This window comes from Aythya marila (genome assembly GCF_965140915.1).
Source record: "Aythya marila genome assembly, chromosome: 9".
Taxonomy (NCBI): domain Eukaryota; kingdom Metazoa; phylum Chordata; class Aves; order Anseriformes; family Anatidae; genus Aythya; species Aythya marila.
The window spans coordinates 14057339-14074311 of NC_139050.1; the positions used below are offsets into that span (position 1 = coordinate 14057339).

Here is a 16973-nt window from a genome sequence, read left to right on the forward strand (position 1 = left end):
GGGTTTTTTAATAGGAGAAGAGGATTTTTCCAGCTGGTGCAAGGTACATAACCTTGGATAGTGCTGCTTGTGGTCTCTTAATGTTTCACAATAGCACTTCTTGTTAAATAGCAGACAAAATGATCCAATTCCTTTACTACGAAGTAATATTTTACAAATGTACAAGTTTACAATTTTTACATAGCTTTTTAGAAAGTATTATGAAAATCTGTTCACACCAGTAATCCAAAACTGTATGTTAGCTAATCAAATGCTAATCTGCTAAAACCTACACTTGAGAAAAACCAAATGTGCTTGCTTTTTTTTTTTTTTTCTTTCTTAAATGCTTAACTTGCTTGTGTAGTGTGCTGGCCATGGCCAAAAACATGATCATTCTCTGAGACTTAGGGTGAGTTGTGTTACAGGCTAAGTCTTTGTGGAGCAGTCCAGAAAGGAGACGGGTCCTATAATGAAGTGTTTTAAACAGTGTGTATGTTCTCCATTTGCAAGGCTTTTACTGATTTTTGTATTTCTGACTGAGCCAACCAGTCCTTTTTGTTACCTCCCCATCATGTAGTATGGTTTAAAAAATCTTCTCCTTCTTCAGAAGAGGAAAAGGAAAAAAACGTTTTAAAATCTGGTTCCCTTTAATATTGCATTTTATGAAAAATTAATGTTGGCTTCCCAAGCCGGAGCAATCAAGATTGAGTCATGTGCACACACACACTGGCTGAGTTGGAAGCGACCTTTGGAGATAATCTAGTCTGACCTCCTGCCAGGGTCACCTGGAGTGCGCTGCACAGGATCATGCACAAGTGGCTTTTGAACATCTCCAGGGATAGGGACTTCATGACCTCTCTGTGCAGCCTCTGCTAGCACTCTGTCATCCTTACAATAAAGAAGTTTTTCCTCGTATTCAGATGGAACTTGCTGCATTTGTGCATGTGCCTCTTATCCTGTTGATATGCACCACTGAAAAGGTCCTGGCCCCGTCCTCCTGACACTCTCCCTTTGGTTACTTGTATACATTGGTGAGGTCCCCTATCTTCTCTGCTCCAGGCTCATTGCTTGTTATTTGTTTCTCTGTTTCTATACAGGAGATCTATGGTTATGAGCTATGTCGATGGAAGTTGGTGCTAGTTACTGTAGGAGTGATCTGTTCTGGTGGCTTTCTTCTCCTCCTCCTCTACTGGATGCCTGAGTGGCGTGTGAAAGCAACGTGCAGAAGGACAACGCTTAAAGACTGTGAAGTGGTTCTGCTGAGAACAACCGTAAGCCTATAGATAGGGGGGTGTGCTTCTGCAAGTTGGGAGTTGTTTCATGTCTCTTGCTGCGTGCAAAATTGTACAGATTCTTGGCTGCCAGGTAGATGTGATTTTACTTTATAGTTTTTTGATAGGATTTTGTTTTTATTATGTTTTATAGAAATGCAGAACTGTGCTCCTTGGTACTATATATAGCCTTGCTGCCCATATGGGAAGACTAACAGCTGTTTGCAGAGAACATGGTGAAAATAAAGTCTCTTGATTTTGAGTTCTGAGAATTAAATGAATGGATACCATTTTCATCAGAAGTTACAGAGCAGCTACATTGTTCATATAACCTGATACATGTTTTTCAGGTTATTTCCTGTCTTGGTCAGCAACATTACTTTTGCCAAATTAAGGTAAAAGTACAGGTCCTTGTGTAGTATGATTTCAGATTATATTTTTCTTCCGCTATTGCTGTGTGCAGTCCCCTGTTGTTATTATCTTTGTATATATCCTTAGTTCTTTTAAGTTGCAGGGTGGATGAAGCTACATGCATAGAAAACTCGTAGTCCCATCTACTACAGAACAAATATAATATTTTTTCAAGAGCTGAAAATGTCAAAATTCAAGTACTAAGATTCATGACTTTAAAAAACAAAACAAAACCCACCACCACCACAAAAAAAAAAAAAAACAACACGCAAAACCTTCAACCCTTTCAGCACAGAAAACATTCTTTCAGAATTGTGGAAAGAGATGTATTCTTAAGTCATCTAATATTAATTTGAAGATAACTTCTTTAGTTCTGTATAGACTCTGTCACCTGTTGACTTGTTTTGCTTGACTTTACTACAGCTACTGCAGTAACGTGGTGTTGAAATTCTGTTTTAATCAACCTTTTTTCATTTTTTTTCTCCTTAAGGATGAATTCAAGATATGGTTTTGTGCAAAAGTTCGCGTTATGCCTTCCTTGGGAGCCAATCCTTTACAGAATCCGGACCCTATTGTACACAAGGTTTCAAATGGCCATGCTGTTCATTTTTGTGAATCTGCTGCAGAAGAGAATAAAAACGATTTGAAAAAATACTTGCCTGTAAGTAGACCTTCAGTACTGCAGTTGCTAACTTTCAAAGGATGTGTGAATAGTATCTTGAGTTGGCATACACAACACAGTACAGTATGTGAGTTACTTCATTTGTCTAAGAGGCTAACCTGACTCCTTAGGTGGAACAGAGTTCTTTTCCTCAGTGACTGTTGTTACTGGACCATTTGTAGAATTTTTGAAAGATTATTTTGAAAGAAAAATTTTCAGTTTTCAGTGTAGGTTTTCAGAATTCAGTTTCCTATCACTGTCCAAAATAAAGTCAAATCAGAAGAGAGGTGCTAAGTGGTGCCAGTTTGATATTCATGTCTGTTGCCCTTGCAGATTCGTTATTTCACGCATCACAGTGTGAAGTATTTCTGGAATGATTCAGTTCAAAGTTTTGATATTGTACGGTAAGAATATTTTTTTTCTTCTGTATTTTACTTCAAACTGCATTTTTGGTAATATAACTTACCTAAAAACGTGAAAAATAATATATTCTGACTAGCTGTTTCAGCTTATTGAGTCTTGGAACCACTCTGAGAGGGGAGAGATTTTCCAAGAGTCACACTGTGTTTAGCTTAATTTACCTTTATTGAGCACGACTTACATAGGGTGACATGCTTCATGCCACTTCAGGGTTCTTGCCTGTTCTAGGTGTGTATGAGAATCTGAGCACCTGATTTTAGGCAGCAGTTCTCCTCCTATAAACTTGTAAAAACTTCCCTTTTGATGGAATATGTTGTTTGTTGAGTTGAGCTAGGCCCAGAAGGAGTATCTAGGAAGAGGGGAGTTCATTTGCATACCTTGTTGCTCACCTTTGTGTAGGTCTGTGCAGCTACATTTAGTCCAGCTGAGCTGAAACTGATCACTCTTTAGTAACAGTATCAGGTCTTTTGCATTGATAGAAATGCCTCTTAGTGGCTAAACCAGCTGTGCTTGCTGAATGCAAAGTGCTGTAATTTCTCTTACCCAGCAGCACTGTTGCATGGCATCAGGGATGAAGAAGAAAATTCTGTTTCCTGGTGGTGCTGCTGAGGCCTTTCTATAGTGCTAACGAGTTAAATGAACGCAGGCTTCTTCACTTCTGACAACCACTTCTTGCAAGTAGAAGTCCAGATGAGAAATGTAGCATCTCCTTTTTGACTTAAATCATTGATTGCTGCACTGAGCCATCATGTAGAAAAGCACTGCATACAGAAAAAAAAAAAAGACCAGTGACTGAAGAAAAAGTAACCAAAACTTCATAAGAAGAAACCTATTCTGTCAATGTTTCTTCTGGTTTCCAAAAAAGTGTGTACAAATAATTCAGAAAGTTATCAGCAATGACAACAATTACAAGAAATGATCACAATACAGGCAGTTATGAAATTGAGAACTCCTCTGGGAGGGTGGAAATGTCTCACTTCGTGTGTAAATAATTAAAAGCTTTGTATACATTTTTCATGTTAAGCCTCTCATGAATTACAGCGGTGCAGGTAGTGATGCTTGTCATTTTACATTATGGGATCCTGTTTATATACCTGTAGTGTTGCTAAATTTAAACTGTTCAAAAAGAATATTTCCCATAGATGAGATTATAAAGATCAAACTGAAACTACACCTTTTGCTGAGAATGGGTACAGGGGAAATTTTTACAACCCCACAAGTTTAGTAATAAGTGTTGTTCCTTAGCATGAAAGCAGTGACTTGAAATTTGGTATTTGCTCACTGTTTGACTGTGCCTTTTGATGTCCTTGTGATAACTCAGCCAAGTTGTAAGCCTCTGAAAAATCTCAGATATGTCTGTGAAGTTCTGTGAGCATTCATTCAATCACATTCTTGCTAAAATGCCAAGTTCTCACTTGAGTGATGTGTTAGTAACCATTCAGCCTGACCATGGGTTTAGTCAGGTAGTATAGCTGAGCTGGAAGCCAGTATTTAGTTAGCAGCAGGATAATGAAGAAAGGAAAGAGCCTCATATGAGACACCTGAGACTTGCAGAGTACTAGGTCACTTCTGTACAGGGTCGTGAGTGAGTTTGGTGTAACTTTTCTCTAAAGTGAATTAGGTATGATCATGTGGTGAAGTTCTAGATATCACCTGGGAATTGATAGCTGAACTTTTGAATATAATTTTTCTGAGAAGTCTTTCAGAAGTGCATTCAGACCAGATGCTTTCACTGCGATACTTTTCTTAAGCTACTCTTCAGGTTCTTATGTAAAAACAGAAATCAGTATTACCTAATGACCTGATAGAGAATCAGTTTGTAAAGAGATGGGACACTAAACAGAGGGCTTTGTAATAACATCCTAGTGCAAGCAATATAGGTACGGTTGGGATCTGAGCACAATACCATATAATGAAGATGATTTTACTCTGTGCAGTTAATTATGGAGGTATCCAGAAGACAGAACGGTTTGATCACATAATTAAAGTGTTATCACTATACAGAAGGGAAGCAAATTAAGATTTCTTAGGGAACTAATTCAGTTATGAGAGCTTGAGTTTTGTATCATTGTTCTTTTCATAGCAATGTTAAGGTCCCTGTTTTAAACACAGGAAATGCAAGTGTAATTGTTCTTAAACTAAATCAGACTTGGCCACATAGCCAAAGAGGATGCAGCTTTGACCCTGTATGACTGTTTTGTTTTAGTTAAAGTCAAATGAATCCCTTGGTGATTTGATGAGTATTTTATGTAATAAAGTATGTGCCCAAAGGGGTTTATTTAATGCCTTGGGAATTCAGTTCTGTAACACTTAGGTGGAGATGCCGATTTCTCTCACTGCGGACTGAGAATTGAAATACTTTCCTTTTCTGGGCAAAACTGGGAGAAAAGAGCTTCTGAGGAAAAACTCCAGGAGAAAATAGAGTAGAAGGCAGTTCCGGGTCTAAATAGTGAAAGGGAGAGTGGAAGATAATGCTTATGCTGAGAACTGCAGCTAGGGACTGAGATAACACCCTGCTAAAAGCTTTGTCGTAGCATGAACATTGCACATGCTGATATGCACATTGCATATAAAGCACTTTGTTTTAGGGGCCCTTCCTAAACCCACTTCCCACTTTTCAGGAAAAAGAAAAATTGTTTGAGACAGAATGGGGCAAAAAGCACAGTTATGAGAAGACAACTATATATTGATGTAAAAATATTTAAAATCCTTAACCTTGAAATATTATATGGAAACCTGGTAAACCTGTGACCAGATTTACACATAAAAATTAAGAGAATATGAAGATGTTACCAGAAGCTGCCAGAAACATGGTCCAAGTCTTTGCAGTAGTGAGGGTATTTAACTCCTCTCCCCATGTCCTAGAGAATGGAAATAATTTGTACTATTTATGCACAATATCTTTTTTCTTCACTGGGACATCTCTGAATCCTTTTTAGTAGGTAACTTAATGGTTATGCAATACAAAAAAACAAACAAACCCTTGTGCTGAGTAGTGCTGTTTTTTTCATGTGTGTGAAAGCCACTTGGAAGGCAATGATATTTTCCTGTGCATCCAAAGCATATCTGCTAGATAATATATCTGGACATTGGACTTGATGTGTCCTTAATGAGTTTTTTAATTACAGCAATCTCGTAACTGTGAACATGATATTGTTTCAGGTACGCTTTCTTATCTGCAGGTCTTCTATCTGAATCATAGCATTTCCTCTTGCACAATGTAGGAGTCCTATGAAGATGAGTCTTCCAGTGCTGAGGAAGCACTTGAAATATAGACTGTATTTTACCTATTCATGGATAAAATTTTGATAGCAAGATGCTGCAGAACTGCTTCAGTATAGGGTTACCAGATAAATTGATTGATACTGTTTCTGAAATACTTGTAGTACTTGTTAGAAGTAAATGAAGTAGATAATTTAAAGAAACTGTAATACCCATTGGTTTCATATATTTTCTATAACTAGTTCACATATTCTTTTTACGGGCTTTTGAATACTACTTAGGCTAGCATTTTAGTTAGTTTTTGACATGTAACTCTGTTATAACTGAAATGAAAGTATGACTATCCTAAGGTGTAAGAGAAATGCTTCTGACATCTCTCTGATATCTATAGGTACGTGACAAAAATAGCTAGAAAAGCATTAATCCTTAGACTGTCTTTGTTCTTTTTTAATACAATGTAGCTCTTGGCAAGGGCCCAGCACTCTCTTGTTGCTGTACACTTAATTTTAAATATCAGGTTTCTGAAATAACTCATTGACTTTTTCCACTACTTAGAGGACTAGATGAATCTACGTTCTGTTCTTCAATTCATAATGAACACAGCAGAGGGCTGACAAAAGGGATGCACGAGTACAGGTAATGTTACACTATCAGGGGGAAGAGTTGTTTTTTTCATTCAATTACCTCTGCTCCAAATGTTAACATCGTTAGAAGGCAACTGAGAATGGTTAGTGTTTACAGACAGTCCCTTAAACTTCCTTCAAAGAAGGCTGTCAGAAGATGTAGGGAATTCTACTTTTTCCTATGTGTATGCTAGGTAAAAACCAGTCTCTGAGACCATTCTGGATTACTTCTGGGTTTTGTTGCTTTCCTTGTTCTTTTTCCAAATGAGACTTTCTCAGAGTTTTAAATATGGAAGCATCTGCTTGATCCTTCCGCTTTCTATTGATTTGTGGCTTTTCCTACAAGTCCTTAAGAATACACTTTGACATGATGAAGCCTTTTGTGTCATTAAACCAACTCAGATCCTATTAGGAATCAATTTCTTGCTTCCCAATTTCATGATTTGCATTTCATCATGCTAAGGATAAAATTAAGACACAGAACCATGAGAACAGTATCTTACTTAAGGCTAAGGGTTAACATTTGTTTGAGCTTTAGCTAGAACCCCAGACTGGCTTTCAGAATGACATATTAAGATTGGACCTGTGCATAGTTTATAGAGAAATCTCATTGTGAAAGAAAAATGAAGGTACAGTTTCAATTGAAATGAATATTACTTTCATATTTGAAATGTGTAATATCTCACTGGATAAACCTTTTATGATGAATGCCTTTTGAAATGATAAATGTAGTAAAAAGGGCCATGGGTTAAATGATACTTTATACTTTCTCATTCTGATGGAATTATTTAAAAAGGAATAAGGTCTTTAAAATTTTAAGTCTCTTTTGATACTTCTTTAATGCAGGAAAGCATTCTATGGAGTAAATGAAATTGCTGTGAAAGTGCCTTACATTTTTAAGCTTCTGATTAAGGAGGTAAGATCTTATATTTACAAACAAACAAACAAAAAAGTATATAATTAAAAGCTACTTTGAGTACAGTGGCTCTTAGACTAGTCTTCAAATAATAACATGAAATGAGAACCTTCCTCCAGAGCCCGGCAATGTAAAGCCAAATGATACAGACTTTCTTTTCCCAAGAGCTCCAAACTTAAGAGGCCTTTGCTGCAAGCTCTTCAGAGTACACAATGTACTGCCTTACTAAGGACATTAAAAAAGTGTCAGAATTATTTGAAAGGCCACGAATATTATTTTCTTATTGATCATTTCATACTTAAAACCACTAACTGTGTTCTGCCCTATCAGCCTGGAGATCATGCATTACAATTTAATCATTGAATCAAACGTGTTTTTTTGCATATACTCTTGTTTGGTTCATTTTCCTTGTATTAAATGGATTTGAGTAACTGGCATCTTATTCATGTGGTAATACATTAGAACATTTTGAACAAAAAGTCTCAAACCTGAGCTAATGGGTAAGAATATATTTACTAATAAGAAGTAAATATCTGATGCATTGTAAGTTACAATTCTTAAAATAATCTGGAAGTTATCTATAATTTTGCTTTGTTGTGTAGGGGAAGGTGCATGCAATCTTAAAAGTATGTGTTCATGTGCTGTTTTAATGAGAACTGTACTTCTGAAGGGTTGAGGAATCAGTGAAACAGAGGGAACAGATTGGCAAAACAGACAAATATCAGGTGTAAAGGATTGAAAGTTTTCTGTCTTCTATTGAGGAGGATTTTAACTCTTCTAAGAAAGCATGTGACCTTTTGGTGTAACTTTATTGTTCTGTTGTTCTTCCAGGTTCTCAACCCTTTTTACATTTTTCAGTTGTTCAGTGTGATATTGTGGATCACTGATGAATATCACTACTATGCATTAGCAATTGTGATTATGTCTGTAATATCCATTGTTAGCTCGCTCTACACCATTAGAAAGGTAAGTTCAAATAAAACATGCATCATTTCAGCTTTTATTTATCAGGCTATTTTCATATGAAATTGGTGACTAACTTTAAGAATTTTTCAGAAGTATATAGGTAGAATCTTGTTAGGGATTTTTTGTGTTTTGATCTGGAAGAATTTGGACCCGTGGTACTCTTGAGTCCCTTTTATGCTGACTTGCCTTGCTGTTGAATTGGCAGGTTGGCCTGCCTCCTTCTCAGATAACGGAAACATGGCCTCACTTAAGTAAAACTCAGACGCAAATCTATATAGCAAGTTGAATTTGATTGTATTGGTTCCATCTTGCATAGTTTCCTTCGATTTGAAAAGTCTGATGTAATTGAGCACCAGCCAAACTTGTAGATTAAGTTAATAATCATCTAAGTTCATACAAATACTGCAGTTCTTGCTTATGTATGTTTAGGAGCAAATTTTTTAATAATATTTTGTGACAGTGTGTATTTTTCTTGCAGAATGCTGTTGAAAGTAGGAACCTGTACAGGCTGATGCACTTGAACCTTATTTGCCCATACTTTCATAAACAATTTTAAAAAAAAGTTTAAAGGAATATTTTGTTCTAAAAGTATTAGTATAGAATCTCCTAATCTTTGCTTGTAGAGGTATAATGTGCATTTAGAAGAAAAGCTGTGCTTCAAAATAATGACATGTTTTCTTCCCCTTGTAGCAATATGTTATGTTACATGACATGGTAGCAGCTCACAGCATTGTCAGGGTTTCTGTCTGCAGAGGAAATCAAGGTAAATTTCACAGGTATTTGGACTGTTGAGTTTAAATTGCCCATTACGTGTGAGTGTTATTTCGTCTGTTCTTTGATCAGTTTGAAATGTTTGCATTTCTTAGCAAAACTGCATGAGAAAAGGAGATCTTGTGAAGTGGAATTGAGATAGGATAGTCATCTGTTTAGCGTTATTCTTCTGGATGGTATTTTTAGAGACTATTGGGTTTGCTCTAGATGAGGTACTTTTCCTGTTTCTCATACCTGCCATTCCAGGTATGTGGTTATCATTGTAATTTCTTTTTTGGTCTAAAGACTGTGCATGCTGTGGGTTTCCATTACATTTTATTACACAGCAGAGGCTTCAAATTAATTTCTGCACTTCTGCTTATTTGGATGCTGCAGTAGCCAAAGATGGTTAGGCTGTGATGTGAGATTCCATTTTGTAAGGCATGCCTTTGTATTGGACTTTGGTCTTTACAATGAACTTTATTGCTAATATTTTTTATGATCTTGACTACTTTCTTTTCTTACGGTAAACTATCTACTCTAGGGTTTAATCTGTGATAGAACTGGTTTTATCAGTGGCTATTGTTTCACCTTTTCAAAGACTTTTCATAGTGCAATTCATAAAGTGGAATAGAATCTTAAATATCACCACCTGGATCTTATCCTTATGTGAGGATCTGTTGGGTTCTGTAGCTGGTGTCTATTTTCAGGTAAAATTGTTTGTGTTCTGATGCTTAGAAATAGAAGAAATCCTTTCCACCGATCTTGTGCCTGGAGATATCATGTTGATTCCATCTAATGGGACAATTATGCCATGTGATGCAGTACTTCTCAGTGGTACTTGCATTGTAAATGAAAGCATGTTAACAGGTAAAGTCAATTTGGTACACTTTTGTGTGGCTAAAAACACTTTCATATCTGTGCATGCTTAGCTTCCAGCATTCTCTTGTAGAAGTGCTTATTTTGCTTCAAATGTGTATGTGCTTGCAATTAGTTATGCTCATAAGTACTTACGTACTTATGCTTATCTGCAACAGCTGCCTGGTAGAGCTTGGCAACTCCAAAAATGAGTGATGGTTTCTTGTTGAAAAAGCTTTCTTTTTAATGGTATGTCTTCCTGCCTCTTGACTTGGTGTTCTCAGTGCAGATTGAATTGTGCAGTGTTTTTTCAGAAATTCTTAGCACAAACTTTTCAACCGCTGTCAAGAATGATGGTAGTGAGTAGGCTTTTCTGCACTGTTTATAAAAACAAAATAATTTTCTCAAGTTGGTGCCTGTATATTCTGAGACCAGAAACCTGATGTCATTGCAGAACAGCTTGAATGAATAGAATGGCCTTTTTGTTATTCCTAGGATAATCTGTCCAAACTGGCAGCATTTAGAAAATTGTACTTCAGAGATTGTGTATTTTATCACATTCATTTCTTTTAATGTATTTGAGCCTCTTCCTGCTGCTAGCAACAGATAAAATTGTTGCCCTGGTTTGAATATACTCAGTCACTAAAGGAGCTTGGAATAATTTCCATCAGCTTCTAGTTTTTCTTACTGAAGATGGGGTGATGCACTGCAGTAGAAGGAAGCTTGTCCTGTTTTCTCTGAGCTGTCTTTTGCACTTGTCTGATTTGAAGTAAGAGTTGGGTAAGGACCTTGATGAGCTGAGGTTAACAGGTGAAGGATTGTCTGATAGTTCGCTGTAAGGAAGAAGACTTCTGCTGTAAGTCTGTATCTGTGCTGAAGTGAAATCGCATTGTTCTAATTGAAGTTGTGAAGAAAAAAGTGCCTATTCTTATTTTACTTTGCTTAGAGACTCCTTTTCCATTTAAGGTGAAAGTGTTCCTGTCACGAAGATTAACCTGCCAAATCCTTCGGAATACCCCAAAACAATGGGAGATGAAATATACAGTCCAGAAGTGCATAAGCGACATACTTTGTTTTGTGGAACCAATGTAATTCAAACCCGTTTTTATACTGGAGAATTAGTCAAAGCTCTAGTAGTGAGAACAGGTATAGACTTTTAAGTTTACCACTTGTTAACCTAATACTCAGTTTTCTAGGTGTCTGTCAACTGATACTTCAGTGTATTGTGTTGAATGTTGCTGCGGGTGGATAAATAACTCAATTAATGTGATAAATGTCTGTTAGAACAGTAACAGAGCTAGATAGTGGTATGGGGAGTATCAGGTGGCAAATAAGGATGTGAATCAGTCTTCAGCATTAATTTTAGACCCAACTTTGTGTGTTTTCAAGCCCCATAGATGTGTATTTTATTTTAATGGGTTGGTTGAACTATGTGTGCCTCTTTTCAAAGGCATGATACTATTGGACTGGCTTTGTGGTGGACTCCACTTATTTTAATGGAGTCATTGACAACACAAAATGCTGTTCTTGGTCCATGGTTTTGTCAAAGCACATAACGTTGGCCTAAAATCTGCTCTGTCTAGCCCTTGTTACAGAAGTGTTTACTCATACTAATATTTTAAAGGTTTAGCTTCAGATAAATATTTTTTTTCTATTTAAAAACACCTATGCAGACTACAGAGGTTAGGGATTCTGTTTTACAAAGATAGTATTCAGAAAAACATCGTGAAATAGGATGATAGTAAACTATAAACCACTTGAATGTTTACTGCCCCTGTAGAGGAAGAGTTGATTTACATCTGTTGCATGTCCTTGTCACAGGAGAGAAGCACACGTATGACACACGTGTACATTTTTGAAGCACCTTAATTATAGTGTTGCAAAAGATGCTACTGTATGTTGAAAAAGTCTCAATGAAATGAGTAGCTTAAGGGATTCTTTGAAGGTTTTAATATCTTTGAATAGTTTTTGTTTCTTGTTTATACTTCTGATAACTCATTTGTTTTTGTTTCTAGGCTTTAGTACTGCTAAAGGACAGCTTGTTCGTTCCATACTATATCCAAAGCCAACTGACTTTAAACTCTACAGAGATGCCTACTTGTTTCTCCTCTCTTTGGTAGTGGTGGCAGGCATTGGGTTTCTTTACACGATTGTCAATAGCATCTTAAAGAAGGTATGTTTTCATTTCACTATATTCTTGTCCAGAACCACATTATTTTAGAAAACCATTGATTGTGATTTCCATCACACTTCAGACGATGAGAAACAATTAGATCTTAAGTGAAAGTATCTTTGCTTTATTTTCTGTCAATGGAACAAACAAAGCAAGCTTACTGAGAAAAAGATTCAGTAGAAAAGCAGAATTTTGGATATATTATGATGAAATATGGGTTTGTTACCCACCTGATCTTTTCTTCCTTTTTGGACATAAGATTGCCATCTGACTGATAATCAGTTGGAAGAAATTGTGTACAGCAAATCTAAAGTATGCTGTGACGAAGTCTCAAGAAACTGATAATTGGTTAGTTGATAACTTCAATTTTTTTTCTTTTAAGTTTTTGCATTACTCATTTGCTGTGTTAAAGTTTTGTAGGGAAAAGAGTGGAAACTTGAAGTTATGGATTGTGTGTATTTTAGGACTGGCTTATCATGGTCGATACTGAGTGGGTGAAGATATGCTAGGTTTCTGGGCACTCCAGAACCCACTATGCTAGTGAAAGCACCACATAGATTTTGCTTTTGGTAACGGTGTTGTAGCATTTCATTGAGACAGTGATGCTCTTGAGTATTGAGTTCTTCATTAAATTTGAGCTGTATTGCAGGTTCCAGCTCATACCATCATCATCGAGTCTCTTGACATAATCACTATCACGGTGCCTCCAGCACTCCCTGCTGCCATGACTGCTGGCATTGTTTATGCACAAAGACGGTTGAAAAAAATTGGTATCTTCTGCATCAGCCCACAGAGGATAAATATTTGTGGCCAACTGAATCTCGTGTGTTTTGATAAGGTTGGGTGAACTTTGTAACTTTGTGTTGCTACCTGAAAAGACAATGTGTAATAAAAGGGATTTTGTATACGCTAGTAACTACAGGGAAACACATTACTTTTGTGTAAGTTAGGTTACTGTTGTTCTTTTAACTTCCAGGTATTAAATGTTTAGCATCAGCTAAATTACTTAATTTACAGTATGCTCTAAAAAGTTTTTGTAATATACAGTTTGTGTTTTATTTCAAGACTGCTAAGTCCCGACTTACTGGCAACCCAAAATTGTGAGTGATGTGGGTTTTACGAGCTTTTATTTTGCACACAGGCTTCTTGATGTCTGAACTGTGAGGCCAGTCTTGTTTCTCATTTACATTTATTTCAATGAAAAGCCAAACCAGAGTATTATTAATATTATTTAACAGAGACATGATTAAAAGACAGTAATGCCACCGTCCAGAATCCATTTGATCTTCTTCATAGAGATTTTTATCTGAAATCTTAAATATCCAATCATAATTTATTATTTCCCTTGTACATATTTTTGTAATAGTGTTGTAAATATACTCCAGTTAATGTTTTAACTATGTAAGAGAGTAGTACCAAGGGTTAAGTACGTGTCTTCTGCTGCCCTCACCCCCCAAATACAGAGATGTTTAGTTATTGAGTGTGGATTTTACGGATCTGTTTCTTGTGTCCTGCCCCTAAGGAGAGGCACAATTGCTTTGAATGTTTTTTTAAGGTATTTAACAAAGTTGGAACTTATCTGCCTAACTTTTTTGCTAGTAGTTATTTGTATCTGCTTGATTTTTAAGTGAAAATGAAATAAAACATATTGTTCAGGTGTAATATGTCTCATTAATTGTAAATTTTTGCTCTGCCAAAGGATAACTTCGTTCTGAAAACTCTTTTTTTCTTGCCACTCCCCTTGTTTTGTTTTCAGACTGGCACGCTTACTGAGGATGGCTTGGATCTTTGGGGAATTCAACGGGTAGAAAATGCTCGGTAAGGAGAAAAGAGTTGATAGCAAATTTGTTATGTAGTTGTGCTCTAACAGCCTCAGCAGAATAGAATGGAATATTCAGTGTGATCAAATGTTTGTGTTTCTGCAGTGACCTATAGGAATGCAACTGAAAATAAGATTTAGATGTACTGAAAGTTGTAACTCTTACAAAGCTGAGGCAGAATTTAATTGGTTAAAATCTGAGATCCTGTTAATTTCATATTGAAGAAATCATGCAGTTAAAATATAACATGTTTCCTTAATCATGCCCTTCTAACTCTTGACTTTTTGGGCTGCTGAAACAAATTGGCTTAGCTAATTGAATTGCATATAAAGTGGTAAGAGGCCTTTGTACAAGGAAATCAAACTACAGTGTGAATTAACAGAATTTTTGAATGAAAGTTCTGACTATTTCTGAAGATTCCAGCCCGGAGTCTTGATCTGTTTTCTGTGATGTGTAAAAATAGAAGTGAAGAGACTTGTACAGTCAATTCTTGTCTGTTAATCTAAACAAATCTTTTGAATTGGCTCATACTAAATAATTAGAGCGCTAAGTATATTATAACTTCATTGTTTCAGTTTCCTTTTGCCGGAAGAGAGGGCTTGCAGTGAAAGCTTGCTGAAGTCTGAGTTTGTTGCTTGCATGGCAACTTGTCATTCACTTACAAAAATTGAAGGGGTGCTTTCTGGGGATCCACTCGATCTGAAGATGTTTGAAGCAATAGGATGGGTAAGTGTCTCTCTTCTCCAAGAGAAGTAGCATAAAGTCCAGCAATCTGGTGTTTCCTGCACTTTCAAATACGAGATATGCCATTATGTGACTTCAAAAGCCATAACTTTGAAACAGTAGGCTTTTGGCAATGCCTGTATGTCAATGTGAAAAGGAAGTTTTAATATGTAAGTGTTGCTAAATCTTATGCTGTGCAACAATTCATAGAAATAAGAGCCTCTGAACAGCTGATTTTACTCCTTTCTGATGCACGGCAAGATTTTACTGTATATAATAAAAGTGTAAAATAACTAAGTGGATCTTAAGTTAACTGCTGAATTAGAACACTTAATACTCATGGTAAATCTTGTTTAGAATGATTATTGCGCCTTGGGCTGATTTCCAAGGCTGTTGTTTTCCTGAAAATTACATTATGAGAAAATCAATGTTAATTAATGTATTTAAAATAATCAACTAATTTGTACAGATTTTAGAAGAAGCAACAGAAGAGGAAACAGCCCTTCATAATCGAATTATGCCAACAGTGGTTCGACCTTCAAAACAACTTTTTCCAGAATCCAAGCAAGCAACTGACCAAGAAATGGTATAAAAATTCAAAGCAATGTGTTAAATTAAACTAATCATTCATATTTAATGAATACCTTTTATTTTATGGTATGGTTCTGGATGATATAATTCAAACATTATCAGAACTGGGATTTTTTTTTTTGATGGCAAAGATAGAGAAAACATTTTAATGTGCTGTTGAAGATAGTGCGTCAGTATATGGCACTTTCAAGATGAGCAGACTGATTTGCCAGCATTGTTACCCCTATAGACTGGTTATAAGGTTATGCTGGTTATGCTTTTTGAGTCTAGGCATTTTATTAGTAGTATCATTACCAAATTCTTACTGTGCTAAAGAAGTGCTTAGGTGTGCTTACCCTTGCATCTTCAGTTAGAACGATGTTTTGTTAATGTCACTGCATGGTATAGAATTTTGCCACTCTTGTACTTTTTAGAGATGGATGTTGTAAATGCTAAATTAAATAAAATCTACTTAGCAGATTTTTTTTATAAACAGGGAATTAGAGTGAGTGATTATACGCAGATTAAGACAGAGTAAGGTAGCAGGAGGGTATTGCAGGTTGGTTGTTCTATGAGTCTTCTCCTGCAGTGGATAGAAGCTTTTCTTGTTCAGAACTCAGCGTACGTGCAGAGCTGTCATTAATGTGCAGTAACTGACAAATTATGAACGTTCTTAAAACTTACTACATGATTTTTCTGTGGTATAAACCGTGGCCTCATTCTGAAATATCCTGGTGCTTTGATAATTTAGTGTTGTGGTTTAACCCAAGCAAGGAGCTACGTACCACACAGCTGCTTGCTTGCTCTCCCCCAGGCGGGATGGGGAAAGAATCAGCAAGGTAAAAGTGTGGGAACTCGTAGGTTGAGATAAAGACAGTTCTGGGTAAAGCAAAAGCTGCATGTACAAGCAAAGCAAAATAAGGAATTCGTTGCTACTTCTCATCGGCAAACAGGTGTGCAGCCGCTTCCAGGAAAGCAGGGCTCATCACATGTAAGAGGTTCTTGGGAAGACGTGCCATCACTCCAAATGTCCCCCTTTTCCCCCTTAACTTTAGCTTTTATTGCTGAACATGATGCCACGTGGTATGGGGCATCCCTTTGGTCAGGCTGTGCCTCCTCCAGCTTCTTGCATACCCCCCAGCCTCCTGGCTGGCAGGGCAGCACTGGAAAGTCCTTGGCTCTGTGTAAACAGTGCTCTGCCACAACTAAAAACATTGCTGTGTTACCACTGTTTTCATCAAAAATTCAAAACGTGGCATCATGCAAGCTTTTACAAAGATAACTTTATCTCAGCCAAAACCATGACATTTGCATAGGCTAAGCAGACACAGGTTGGACTGTGAAAGGTCTTTTGCAATTTCCGATCAACAAATCAAATTCTGATATGTCTTATTTAATCTAAAAGGCACTAAATGAATGCAGTGTATTCATATTCAACTTTTATGAAATCCGTTACAGAAGCAGTTCAACTATATTGAGAATGCTGTATGGATTCATTTACTGGTTTATGTTTAAATAATTTTGTATCTGGAAAAATACTTCAAAATATTTACAATAAATATTTTTCTTTCTTTTTTTAGGAATTGTTTGAGCTTTCAGTAAGTATGTTT

At 36.5% G+C, this 16973-nt stretch overlaps 1 protein-coding gene across 3 annotated transcripts in view; it reads left to right on the forward strand.

Moving 5' to 3' along the window:
- The window catches only part of ATP13A3 (ATPase 13A3), a 55507-nt gene that overhangs the window by 20020 nt on the left and 18514 nt on the right, over nucleotides 1–16973 (forward strand). For 2 of the 3 annotated variants that reach the window (XM_082767655.1, XM_082767656.1), the window contains exons 4-18: nucleotides 1077–1250; nucleotides 2152–2322; nucleotides 2656–2726; nucleotides 6520–6600; nucleotides 7434–7503; nucleotides 8335–8469; nucleotides 9160–9232; nucleotides 9958–10089; nucleotides 11044–11223; nucleotides 12093–12250; nucleotides 12900–13088; nucleotides 14007–14068; nucleotides 14646–14796; nucleotides 15263–15379; nucleotides 16944–16961. In XM_082767655.1, coding sequence (XP_082623781.1) covers nucleotides 1077–1250; nucleotides 2152–2322; nucleotides 2656–2726; nucleotides 6520–6600; nucleotides 7434–7503; nucleotides 8335–8469; nucleotides 9160–9232; nucleotides 9958–10089; nucleotides 11044–11223; nucleotides 12093–12250; nucleotides 12900–13088; nucleotides 14007–14068; nucleotides 14646–14796; nucleotides 15263–15379; nucleotides 16944–16961 — 1782 coding nt within the window. Of the gene's footprint in view, nucleotides 1–1076; nucleotides 1251–1509; nucleotides 1646–2151; nucleotides 2323–2655; nucleotides 2727–6519; nucleotides 6601–7433; nucleotides 7504–8334; nucleotides 8470–9159; nucleotides 9233–9957; nucleotides 10090–11043; nucleotides 11224–12092; nucleotides 12251–12899; nucleotides 13089–14006; nucleotides 14069–14645; nucleotides 14797–15262; nucleotides 15380–16943; nucleotides 16962–16973 lie in introns of those variants that run through there. The other variant, XM_082767657.1, reaches the window with a different exon arrangement.